Consider the following 11,753-nt stretch of genomic DNA (forward strand, 5'->3'; position numbering starts at 1 on the left):
CGAGGAAAGGAAATGGAAAACAGCCGCGATCGGGCGCGCGTGTAGGTGCCAAGGACCGTATAACTTCTTTTTTTCGCGGCACGATAAGAATAACGAACTTCTATCATTTCTGACTTTTCCACACGCGTGCTCTGCCCTCCCGAGGCAAAGCTCGCGTCCTTGCGCGAATTGAACGTTGAACCCCCGACAATGACACGAACCAGCCAGCATCTTTTTCGTCTGTTGATCGTAGTGAATCATCCATTCGGTCAACGAGTCCGAACGATTACACTACTTGTCGGTAGGAATTATCAACGAAAAAGTTGAAAAACTTGTGCGCGTATGTAGGTACAGATCCGGAGGAGGAAACCCGCATTCGCGAACCTTGATAACGACCATGGCCGGTCATCGTTCGCGGATAATGGAAGACGGTTAATTGATGTTACCGAACCAATGGAATCTTTGAAGAAAGCGTTAATCATCTGCTATTTATTTACTCCGATACGCGCCAGTGACACAGAGAAAACCATGAGAAAACAGCTACTGATGGACTTAAATATTCGATAGTACAATAATGTACACTTTAGGCTATTCTTAATTACCATCCGGCATACTGGAGCGATATTGTGATTTAAAAGTCGATCAAAAGAAAACAAAAGAACCCGAGTTTTAAAAGGAAATTGCTTAGGTGCGAGGAGAAGAGATAAATTAGACTCCTTTTGAGTTCTCTCACAATTCTTCCAAAATTAATGGTAAATAAGGGCTTTTTTCCCTATACTTTTAATCAAGGTTCGAACCGTCCATAATAGTTTATAATACACTAATTACCACCCGAAGTGGTGATTGCGAACGCGTTAATTATCTTATGAATTATTAATTTCCATTACAACGCGGTGTACATTCGAATAAGGTGAAAGAAAATTGTACACATAAAGTAATGAATTACATGACACCGTTAAAGCGTTAAGCGTAACAAAAAAGAGGGGGAAAAAAAGGCATTGTACGTAATAGAAGAGCGTAGCGGGGAAAACATGTTTTGTTCGCGTTAAAGTTCGTACGAATGAATCAACGTGATCGATTATTTTGTTTATTCAAAGCCGATATAATTGTACCGCTTCCGTCACGAGTGTAATCATCCCTTTACGCACGAATTTGACATCCGCGAGTTTTACGTTGCCGATTCGAGCTTGACGGCGTGAACTTTGAGATCGATCTGAGGATCGATGAATCAACGAGGAAACGTCGAAGAAAATCTCGATCGTAGGATCGAGGAACAGCAATGGAAACGGTCGACTAAGAGAATTTATCGAATCTTACGTCGCACCAACGACCTCGTCGACCCTCAAAACCCGATAATACCAGCAGCTTCTCTATTCGAATGCGTTCGCGTGTTATCGAAACTTTTATCCGGCGCTTTTCGTCAGAATCAAACGATCTTTCGGGAATCTCACCGTATCTACGGAGTTACTTGACCCTTTCATGCATCGAATTCGAAGCAAGGACTACGATTTCCCTTAATACATAATCGATCAAACTGGAATATAATATTATTGTACCAAAATAAAATTAATTAATAAAATATAAATGATTGATTCAACGGAACTTTGTTTGAATAATAAAGTTAATTTGACTTTCAAGAATCTTAAACCCTCCATCACCCTTTTTTCTTCCGCCATATCTGTTTCGGAGCCATCCTCAATGTATTCGCAGCAAAAAACCACGCACACTTGACGAATCAAAATAACAAGACCACGATTCGACATTGTCGGAAAGTTTTCGTACGATAATCGTGCCAATTAGACGGGCTATCGTCAACCTTATAAACTATGTACCAGCGATTTGATCACGATTACCCTTAACCCTCGCGTTGATTCGCTAGATGGAGGCTGAAGGAAAAGAAAAAGAAGAAAAAATGTCGATATCCGAACACTGGTGATTCGTAAAATCCACGCAGGCTCGTCTGAATTATGGATGTGTTGCAGAACAAACATCTGATTAGAATTCGATGGTGACTCGATGTATAATGCGAGATTATTATCGTATCATATCTAAAATACTGTTTTATATAGCCGCGCGGATATCGTACCTGATACACTTTAAATGGCGCAATGAAAATGGTCATTCATGATATGGTACTTTATTATTGTAATTACTCATTATTATAATAGAAAAATTAAATTGTAATTCAACGCAGCCTGTAGTTAAATAGAGAACCGATTTCTGCCCGATGCATCAACGCGTTTGGAAAAGGGACCCATATAACTACGATAACGGGGATAGAGAAGAGTGGAAGAATGTTATCGTTATCGGTGTTCCCTGCCAGGCAAACATCGACCGCTTTACTCCGAAAGAATTGCAAAGAAAAATATGCAATTATACATTATCGTGTTTCGGGATAACACGTCCGGCTGTTTATGGGTGGTACGATCGAGAGCCAGACCAATCGGTAAGCACGGTAACGTGCCTTACCCCCTTACACGTGACCTCTTCATCATGGCTACGTCATATCGATGACCCCATGAGCAAAATAATACGCGATATTCAACAAACGTTTTTACCGAAACGCCAACATATTTTCTACTCCGTGGTATCGAAATGTGACGTGCCCTCGCTTTTGATTATCTTAACGTTATAAATCACGCGATACATGGACCATGGAGTACGCCTCCACGTGGAACGATATGTCAACTCGACGCTAGGACCGGCTCTCCTCCACGGAAATGTAAAGTTCGAAGGTTTCCCGCTTTTTTTTTTTTTTTTTTTTCGTCAAACTTTTATCGTATCCGATACGAACGACCGTTTTATACTAATAAGTCAATTTTATATCGTACAACTACTCTGATATCTCTGTAAACGTAATTGAAACGAATATCGTGCTATTCATGGAACAACTCCAAGAGCTATAATGACCGACTGTTTTATAGACTGAATTGTACGATATACTGACCATGAGATACACGCGAATTACATGTTCATCAATAAAATGTTTTTATTGCTAATGACTTACCCCTCTTCCTGGGATTTATTCAATATTTCCTGCTGGGAAGAAGCGTGCGTACGTGATGTTGCCTCGAAACGTTGATCCACTACTTCCTTCTCGGCAGGGTACTCTCAGCGCCACCGTACGGATATGTCTGCAACATCATCGAGAAAATGAATTTTCTACTGTACTAACAGAAGTCTATAAATGAACGCGAATAAATTTTTTCGCATACTATTTTTCTAAAATTCTTCGCAAAAAATAAATATCGTTACTAGAACATTCTTAGAAACATGTCGTGTTAGGTTAGTTTTCATTGCTTTCTTAAAGTACAACGTAAACTAATTTCTACATAAAACTTTAGTAGATTCTTATACTTTTTGTAGCAATTATTGTTTGTAAACAGATACTCTATTCCTACCCGCCGTTATCAACTAATTTATGGATATTAATAACTATTATTATCTACAAAAACGGCACATAACCTATCCACCTTGCTCCACTGTGCTCACCGTCAAGATCATGACTTACATATTCTCTCTGATTGATTGCGTTCTTCTGTCCCCTGAACACCTGGCTCTCACTTATGACACTTATTGCAAAATTAAACAACTTTTGATACAAAGTTTCACTTATTTTCCTATCAAATTAGCAACGTAAGCTTAACATAATTACTGCGCGCAATGAATTAAAATCTGCGCGGCAAAATGTCGTCAGTACACAGTACAAGCTGCGCCCACTATGATGAACTGACTGAATTAAGACGATGACAAGCATTCGATACTCGAATTATTACAAAAATGGCGCTCGCTGAAGTTTGCGGTCTAAATTCGTTTGTTGATTTTAATAATTCACGGGAAAAGAATTATTTTTCCCAAGATATCGAAACGTACAGCAAAAATTTCATTAACAATGCACTGTTAGCTGCACCACCTTATCTAGATGTAAGTGAATTGTATGAAACGATTTTAACCCTCATCATTGTCACTTTACATTTAAACTTGCTATATCATCTCATTGCTTTCTGTAAATTTAAAAATAATTTTATTTGTCTTTAGCCAGCAGAAAAGTTGGGCCAGTTTGCAGAAGGATCTGATGAGACAGGAAGACATCTGAAAATTAAATTTGATCATGGAACTACTACATTGGGTTTTCAGTACCAAGGTGGTATTATTCTTGCTGTTGACTCACGTGCAACAGGAGGTCAATTTATTGGTAAGTTTTAAATATAAATTCTTATGGTCTGAATTGAATTTAATGCAACTTATTTTATAGGTTCATCCACCATGAAGAAAATAGTAGAAATCAATGATTATCTCCTTGGAACTTTAGCTGGTGGTGCAGCTGATTGTGTCTATTGGGACCGTGTTCTAGCTAAACAATGTCGTACATATGAATTAAGAAATAGAGAGCGCATTTCTATTGCAGCAGCTAGTAAACTGCTGTCAAACATGGTGTACAATTACAAAGGAATGGGATTGAGTATGGGTATGATGCTTGCTGGATGGGACAAAAGAGGACCTGGTTTGTATTATGTTGATTCAGAAGGTGCTCGTACCCCAGGAAAAGTTTTCAGTGTAGGATCAGGATCAATTTATGCATTCGGTGCATTAGATTCTGGCTATAGTTGGAACTTGTCTGATGAAGAAGCATATGAACTTGGCAGAAGGTCTATTTATCATGCCACGCATAGAGATGCTTACTCTGGTGGTATTGTGAGAGGTACGTAATGATAAAAATAGAATTTGCACAGAATACTGCATGAACTAAAATTTCTGTTGCAGTTTATCACATGAAATCAACTGGTTGGGTGCACATTTCTGATGAGGATTGTAAAGATCTTCACTACATGTACCAAGAACAAAAGGCAAAAGGAGCTAACTAATAGCATTTATGATTTATTGTATTCTATTAAATGTTTTCTTTAATAAAATTGATTTCTAATGACAAAACATTATTTATTTATACTTACAAATATCGCACAACGGTAAACAGTATTCGAAGATATGATTTAATTGGTATCAGTGCAATCCAGTTTATGCTGTTTCACGAAAAATACAAAGAAATAGATAAGGAGAAAGGAATGCATCCGAAGCCAAACTCCCCACTGCTATCCCCCACTTATTACAGCGACGACCGCCATTGAATCAGTGTGATTGGTGTCGCAGTGCAACAAGCAATACGTATTATTTTGTAAAACAGCGGAATCGCAATTACGTTTTGGCTCATTGATTAACGTCTAGATGTCAAGTCCAGAAGAGTGTAAACTTAAGGGTGGACACCCTCCTGCAGGTAATAAAAGAAGTCGTGATTTCCGTTAACGGGGGAAGGTTAATATGTTTACATAGTTCGTCATGTGACGTCGTATCTTATCCACCTGTCCAGATATTTCAAGGCCATCTGATCATTTAAACTTTATTCGATTAAAAATGTACGTTTTATATTTTTCCTTCAGTAAAAGCGGGAGGAATGAGAATTATCCAACATAAAACACCGAAGGAGGATCGCGATGTAAAGCCCCTTAAGGATGCGGATGAAAGTAGACCGTCGACCAGGTAATCAGATATTTTTTTATCTACAACAAAGATAATTTTACATTTAAATTGGTCGAGTAAACTAAAATCTGCGGATAAAAAAAGAAGTCTCATTTATTTGTACCCTCGGTAAAGAAAACTTCTTGGCAAAAACGTAAGCGATCCTAAGGACACAGTAGCTATCTATAGACAATTTACTACTACTACGCAGTACGGTTCACAACATCTGCCATACTGTCGATAAACGTCACGATTCTTAATACGCACGTAATTGAAGTGATACTTTCAACAAAATGGACGCGTTTAACAAGAAAAACGATTCTTTTGCCGTATTAAAACATATGTAAAGATAATATTAATTAAATAATACGAAATATTTGCAATATAAGCAAAGTACTTATAAATGTGTATTGTGTTTCAGTCCACCTAAAACTTTGATGATTAGTGGATATCCTGCTAAGGGAAACGCAGATTTTCCACCAGAAGCTGTACAAGTTTTCCATGAGAAGCCAACACCGACTCATGATGCACGTCCATATCATTGTTCACGTCCAATTCATATCCAACAACCTAGGAAGTGAACAATACGCATACTCTCCAACAATGGGCTGCCAAAACAAGATACCAGTCCATATACTTATCGATTAAAAAAAATAAAAATACAAAAAAAAAACAAATATGTATATGCAAGTGTACTCATAAGCTTCTGTGGGATACAATGATCAATAATTTTGTGTATCTACAGTCTTCTAAACATAGGATCAGTTTCCACGAAGCTACAGTTTCATATTAGATGAAACAAAGTACCTTGCAAGAGTTTATTACTGTTAAGACAAAAAAAAGATGTTTATTTTTAGTGCTGCGTCGCGTGATTCCTGTATCGACATTTAAACGAACAATTTATTGCGATTTTTCAAAGCATTGTTCGTTTATCCACGACTGTTAGATATAGTAGCACGCTTTTATCTCGATTTTGTTACTTTACGGCACTTTAAGGCACTTTAAGGCACTTTATTATCCGCATTACTACCGTAGGGTATTCGTGATTATTGTCTTCGGGACCAGTATACATGTAGCGTTCCAAGAATACTTTATTATAATTTTTTGTTCAAATTGCATTTAGTTAAACCCATAAGCATTGTAGTAATTCCAATGATTCCTATGTAACAAACGATTTTTCATAGCGAAATGTCTTATAATACTTTGCAAGTGTAATTATTCAGCGTGTAAATGTCGAACGAGATTCATAACGTTAGCCACAGTTTGTATAACACCTGAGGGAAAGGAAATAAAAATGGAAAAAGACGTTCCTGATAGGAACTTCCTATACGTAAAAAAAACAAAATGTTTCAATCAGTATCTTTTTACTTCCGCTTATCCGCTATATGATCAGGCACTGTTGTTCAGTGTCACGGGAACATTGTCGTCATAGTAACTTGCACGAATTGTACAAACATAGCCACATTGATGTGTCAAAGGTTGAATGAGAAAACTGTTCGAGTGGAGCTTCCTTCCTGATGTGTAAAGATGTGAATACGTTACGGTCTGTACACGTCGTTTACGTTTGAAAATTTTTGTACAACTTAAACAATTCAGATCGACGTATCGAAGTTTCACCGTGTCCACGTTTTCTTGCCGCTATGTCGTCGAAAAACACCACCGAAAAGATCTTAGAAATCGACGCGCACGTCAGCAAACATTACGACATCGTTCGACGCCTCGGAAAGGGGGTAATTTTTTATTTAATATCATTTCTACAATTTCATATATTCTCTATGTCAAGATCACGGATTTATAAAACTGTTTAAGTTTTCTTCCCTGTAGAACGCTATTCATGTATTCAGTCATATTTGTTGCAATAACAATATGCGCTTCTATTAATGACAGTTTAAAATTCATTGCTCGATAATGCATTTATTTATGAAATTAGTATGTGCATATATATCCATATATAAAATATTTTTTTAAAAGTAAATTAAAATGACTATTACGAAATTAATAAACTTGAGCGTCTGTATCTATTAAAAATTCTACAAAATGTCGTCTTTTATGGGATATAACAAAGCGAACGTTCTAGAAAAAAGAATGCTATGCATATATACATAAAATTATCGATGACAGTCGTCGTGGTACCTGCATCGCGAAAAAGTATAACTAGAAAGCAATCGATACTTGACCGCTTAACATAATCATGACAACGAATGCCGGATACATACAACAGCGACGACAACCACGTGTACCCACTCCCACGTAACGACCTAACAAAGAACTTTAGCCGGTCATTAATAAAATCTATAAGAATCCGCGCACAAACATAAGATTTGTTTCGTAGGCTTACGGTATCGTTTGGAAGGCGATCGACAAGAAAAACAAGGAGACTGTTGCGATGAAGAAGATCTTCGACGCCTTCGGGAACCAAACTGACGCGCAGAGGACGTTTCGTGAGATAATGTTCCTATTATCGTTCGCCAATCACGAGAACATCATACGACTGATCGGTCTTCACAAGGCGAACAACGACCGGGACATATATCTGATATTCGAGTACATGGGTGAGTTTTACCCGGTTCGAAGAAGAATTTCACGACTGGTCACGTGCCGCGACGATTCTCAGACATTTGGCCTGAAACACGTTTCGGCCCGTTTCCCCAGAAACCGATCTTCACAACGTCATTAAGAAGGGCAACATCCTGAAGGACGTCCACAAGGTTTACATCATGTATCAGCTGTTTAAGGCGATCAAGTACATTCATTCGGGAAACGTGATACATCGGGACCTGAAGGTGAGACGATCGCTGTACACTTTCGTGCAACTGAAGCTTTTTTTAGAGGAGGGAATGACCCGGTGATTCATTTCGTTTGGTAGGATTTATTAGGAGGTTCTATGTTGGACTCCTAGTTTATTCTAAGATACCTCCCACGATGAAAAATAATTTTATTTTTTATTTTTTTTTATTCCAAATACCTTTTGTCCTTCGCTCAGCTGTACTTAACCTGCGCGTCGATATTCCTTCTAGCCGTCGAACGTTCTGCTGAATGCACAGTGTCACTGCAAAATCGCTGATTTCGGATTAGCACGATCCGTCACACAGATAGGGGAAGGCGACGGTGAAACCGCCAGTGATCCTACCCTAACGGATTATGTGGCAACCCGCTGGTACCGTGCACCAGAAATACTCGTTGCTTCGAGGAGGTAATCCGTCGTTTCCAATGAAACTTTCAAGCCTGTGTTTAAACACAGTCTTAAGACGTTTACCGCTGCGATGATCGTTAATTGAAAGGATTAATATATTTAGAGGTTCGGTGTCTTTTCATCGCAGCAGTACGAACAAATTTTATTTGTACGATTCTTTGGCTATGTTGATCAGGTATACGAAGGGTATAGACATGTGGTCTTTGGGATGTATACTCGGCGAAATGCTTCTTGGAAAGCCACTTTTCCCCGGTTCTTCGACGATCAATCAGGTCGAAAGAATAATGGCCACACTTCCACCGCCCACGAAAGAAGGTAATTACTTTCGATGATATTTTTCACGACGATAGTAGCAAGTGGTCGAATTCTCTGGTTGGTAAATTATTTCAGATTTAATTTCGGTCTGCGCCGGTTACGGTACTAATTTATTAGAGAAGACTCCGTACGGGCCGAGACGTTCACTGAAGGATTTACTACCGGATGTGCCGAAAGAGGCGTTGAATCTTATAAGCAATCTGATAGTCTTCAATCCGAATCACAGATTAACAGCTGTCGAAGCGTTGGAGCATCTTTACGTGGCCAAGTGTGTATAATTTTGTGCGTAAGAACGAAGACAAGATTAATGGCCTCGATGATTCCTTCCTTCTTCCTAGTTTTCACAGAAGAAGCAACGAACCCGAACGCGGTTCCAACGTTGTTCCTCTGCTCAGAGACGATGTACAGCTTTCGGTCGACGAGTACAGGAATAAGCTTTATTCAATGATGGATGAGAAGCATCGCAAGCACAAAAATATGTGAGTCGATTTACGTTTACCCGATTCGTACACGATGGTTGATTTCATTCATCTAAAATTAATCTATTAACTGAACGAAATCAGGTCTAAGTCTAGAGTCAGACGACTCTCGGAGCACATCAGGAAGGAAACAGCCATTAGTAACAGTAGCCCAGTCATCGGTCAAGGTGACGTGACTGTTGGTAAAAATCTTGCGCACTCGTACCAGGATTTACGTAAAGACAGATGTAGAACTGATACGTACGAACCTTCGTGTTCAGAGGGTAAAATTAACAACGTTTATTATACGAGAGAGAACCGATACATTAATGACGACGATGATCCTGATCGTGACGCTGATGATAAACCGTTCTGGTGTTCTATCTCTTTTTTTCTATCAGTACGTACCCAGCTACCGAGCAGAAAGACGACACGGAACACGCAAATTGACAGCGGTGAAAGAACCACAAAGACAAGATCCATAAGCACCTGCATAGAGTCGCAGATGTCGAACACGAGGAATTTTCGATCAACCGGTGAAAATAGAATTGAATTTTTTTTTATTTTTCATAAAATTGTGTAAATCTACGGGAATCGACGACGTTAATAAAAAATTTCATCGTTTTCGACAGCAAAAACCGTGGCAACTCAATACACCTACAATCTGATGAACGGCGCTCCGAACAATCTGGCACCAAACACGACCAAGAGTTGTTTGTACATCAATCAACAACGACCATTATCGAAATCCCAGCGTTCTATTCAATCGGATCAAGTGACCGTGGTAAGTGAACCCAGAAATCGGTCGATTCAATTTCCTCATGTATTTATAAACTCGTCGTGCTCTTCCCATGAGAGTAAACGGACGATTCTATTCGTTACAGGCTACGTGTCGCGTGGGATTCATTTAGGTACTGTAATCATTTAATACGCGTCACAAACACGCAACGTTTCTATTTTTTACCGGTTGACGATCGACGATATCGAGAAGGTTCTTTCCAGCGTAACATTAGTCTTTTCGAAATTTTCGCTATTTCAGTGCGCGCCCGGTGGAAAGTCGTGTCAGCCAGCGCAAGCTGGCCGAGTAAAGTTGCGGAGGAATTGCAAGCAGAACCGTGGACCGAACCGAGCCGCATCGAACGTGAACTGGAGAGAAGAGGATCGACAAAAAAGCACCATCCTTCACGACAGTCCCAAGAGTCTTCAAACGAAATATTTCTCGAGAACGTTGGACAATAATTGCGGTTATCTGAGAACCTGCAACAGTGGCAGTGACAAACGCACCGATAATCGTAACAACGACGAATCGCGTCATTCGGTGACGAAGAATCAAGTCGTTCAAAATTATCTAAATCAAACGATGCCGTCCCGTGTCAAAGGGCAAACGTCCCATCTCTATAGATCGAAGGATATCAATTACAGGACCATCTCGCAATGTGACGCTAGCAGTATTAAGAAACCCCAACAGACAGCTAATTTCCCGAATAACCGAACGAAAAACGCCGCTCCCGTATCCAGGTGCCAGAAACCAGTCACCGATGGGAATAACGAGAAAAAGTCCAAGCCTTTCTTAGACAGTTACACCCAAAGTCACGGTGTAATAACCGCGTCCATGTACAAGGAGCTAAGAAACGGGACTATAAGATGGTAAAATATCGTCAGGGTCGAGCTTCCGGTGAAAGAGAACCAGGAGAGTGGTGGCAGACTGCTAGAATTTACGACCATTGTAAGACGACAAATATTTTTATAGCGATTTTCTAAATCTTCTGAAATTATCGTCAATTTCTGATGTCAGTATTAAATGCACGAATGATCAGCTTTTATTTCTCTCTATGTCTACATCGTTAAGTGCGTTAGATCCCTAGCTCTTAGGATTCTTTTTCTCGGAAGCTATGATGCTATAACGTTCCTAAATAAATTTTACAAGAAATTATTGAAAAGAGAAAAAAATCACTGTGTACCGTGTAATCGGTGCGTTCTAATTCCGGCGGATGAAAGGAAACAGAAACCGGCCGAAGTTTCGTAAACGTATACGTAAGTAGCAAATGATAAACGACCGAGCAGGCAAGTGACTACTTTAAGCTCTTAGGTAAGAAGAAGCTTGCGAACTATATTGTTCTATAGGATAAGAATAAACAAAAAAAAAAAAAAAAAACAGATAATGCCAGATGAAGATTCGTAAAACTCGCTCTCTGTAACTTCGTGTTCCTCTGAATAACGCGATGGAAATTGTATCGAAGAGAAGTTGAAATTGATAAGAAATATGGTGAAACGAAGGCAATCGATACACGGGG

General features: G+C 39.2%; 4 protein-coding genes across 8 annotated transcripts in view; 3 read left to right on the top strand and 1 right to left on the bottom strand.

Moving 5' to 3' along the window:
• lolal (longitudinals lacking protein-like) overlaps window positions 1–5,072 on the bottom strand; it is a 64,765-nt gene extending 59,693 nt beyond the window's left edge. For 2 of the 3 annotated variants that reach the window (XM_034318318.2, XM_076688775.1), the window contains exons 1-2: window positions 3,491–3,661; window positions 2,987–3,113 (exon numbers count right to left, since the gene is read on the bottom strand). The gene's annotated coding sequence lies outside the window, so the exon portion shown is untranslated. Of the gene's footprint in view, window positions 1–2,986; window positions 3,114–3,490; window positions 3,662–4,931 lie in introns of those variants that run through there. The other variant, XM_076688776.1, reaches the window with a different exon arrangement.
• Prosbeta5 (Proteasome beta5 subunit) lies at window positions 3,727–4,911 on the top strand. The gene is made up of 4 exons (XM_034318315.2): window positions 3,727–3,903; window positions 4,018–4,174; window positions 4,235–4,681; window positions 4,744–4,911. Exons 1-4 carry the CDS (start codon window positions 3,760–3,762, stop codon window positions 4,842–4,844), a joined length of 849 nt encoding a protein of 282 aa, XP_034174206.1. The 5' UTR covers window positions 3,727–3,759; the 3' UTR covers window positions 4,845–4,911.
• A 36-nt stretch (window positions 5,073–5,108) lies between the features above and the next one.
• LOC117601505 (death-associated protein 1) lies at window positions 5,109–6,170 on the top strand. Its single transcript, XM_034318320.2, has 3 exons — window positions 5,109–5,251; window positions 5,415–5,514; window positions 5,915–6,170. Exons 1-3 carry the CDS (start codon window positions 5,203–5,205, stop codon window positions 6,072–6,074), a joined length of 309 nt encoding a protein of 102 aa, XP_034174211.1. The 5' UTR covers window positions 5,109–5,202; the 3' UTR covers window positions 6,075–6,170.
• Window positions 6,171–6,310: 140 nt separating this feature from the next.
• On the top strand, window positions 6,311–11,621 carry LOC117601496 (extracellular signal-regulated kinase 2). Of its 3 annotated transcripts, none has more exons than XM_034318304.2 (12): window positions 6,311–7,036; window positions 7,090–7,223; window positions 7,826–8,045; window positions 8,146–8,276; window positions 8,511–8,686; window positions 8,862–9,001; window positions 9,077–9,269; window positions 9,340–9,480; window positions 9,565–9,743; window positions 9,861–9,995; window positions 10,092–10,243; window positions 10,499–11,621. In XM_034318304.2, exons 2-12 carry the CDS (start codon window positions 7,134–7,136, stop codon window positions 11,108–11,110), a joined length of 2,169 nt encoding a protein of 722 aa, XP_034174195.1. In that variant the 5' UTR covers window positions 6,311–7,036; window positions 7,090–7,133; the 3' UTR covers window positions 11,111–11,621. The 3 variants fall into 3 exon arrangements, with proteins under 3 accessions (XP_034174195.1, XP_076544889.1, XP_034174196.1); XM_076688774.1 differs by adding an exon at window positions 10,344–10,370 and having other exon boundaries at window positions 6,311–7,223; window positions 10,499–10,637; XM_034318305.2 differs by lacking the exons at window positions 6,311–7,036; window positions 7,090–7,223 and having other exon boundaries at window positions 7,904–8,045; window positions 8,108–8,276.
• Window positions 11,622–11,753: the final 132 nt, after the last annotated feature.

Source organism: Osmia lignaria, chromosome 6 (assembly GCF_051020975.1).
Source record: "Osmia lignaria lignaria isolate PbOS001 chromosome 6, iyOsmLign1, whole genome shotgun sequence".
NCBI lineage: Eukaryota > Metazoa > Arthropoda > Insecta > Hymenoptera > Megachilidae > Osmia > Osmia lignaria.

What these genes read in the sequence shown, in the direction of transcription:
- LOC117601496 (XM_034318304.2), top strand. Translation starts at nt 7,134, where the DNA reads ATGTCGTCGAAAAACACCACCGAAAAGATCTTAGAAATCGACGCGCAC. An exon ending in TTCGACGCCTCGGAAAGGGG is followed by an intron (nt 7,224 to 7,825) that starts GTAATTTTTTAT and finishes TTTGTTTCGTAG; the next exon opens with GCTTACGGTATCGTTTGGAA. An exon ending in ATACTCGTTGCTTCGAGGAG is followed by an intron (nt 8,687 to 8,861) that starts GTAATCCGTCGT and finishes TATGTTGATCAG; the next exon opens with GTATACGAAGGGTATAGACA.
- LOC117601505 (XM_034318320.2), top strand. Translation starts at nt 5,203, where the DNA reads ATGTCAAGTCCAGAAGAGTGTAAACTTAAGGGTGGACACCCTCCTGCA. An exon ending in GGGTGGACACCCTCCTGCAG is followed by an intron (nt 5,252 to 5,414) that starts GTAATAAAAGAA and finishes TTTTTCCTTCAG; the next exon opens with TAAAAGCGGGAGGAATGAGA. An exon ending in GAAAGTAGACCGTCGACCAG is followed by an intron (nt 5,515 to 5,914) that starts GTAATCAGATAT and finishes ATTGTGTTTCAG; the next exon opens with TCCACCTAAAACTTTGATGA.
- Prosbeta5 (XM_034318315.2), top strand. Translation starts at nt 3,760, where the DNA reads ATGGCGCTCGCTGAAGTTTGCGGTCTAAATTCGTTTGTTGATTTTAAT. An exon ending in CTGCACCACCTTATCTAGAT is followed by an intron (nt 3,904 to 4,017) that starts GTAAGTGAATTG and finishes ATTTGTCTTTAG; the next exon opens with CCAGCAGAAAAGTTGGGCCA. An exon ending in AACAGGAGGTCAATTTATTG is followed by an intron (nt 4,175 to 4,234) that starts GTAAGTTTTAAA and finishes CTTATTTTATAG; the next exon opens with GTTCATCCACCATGAAGAAA.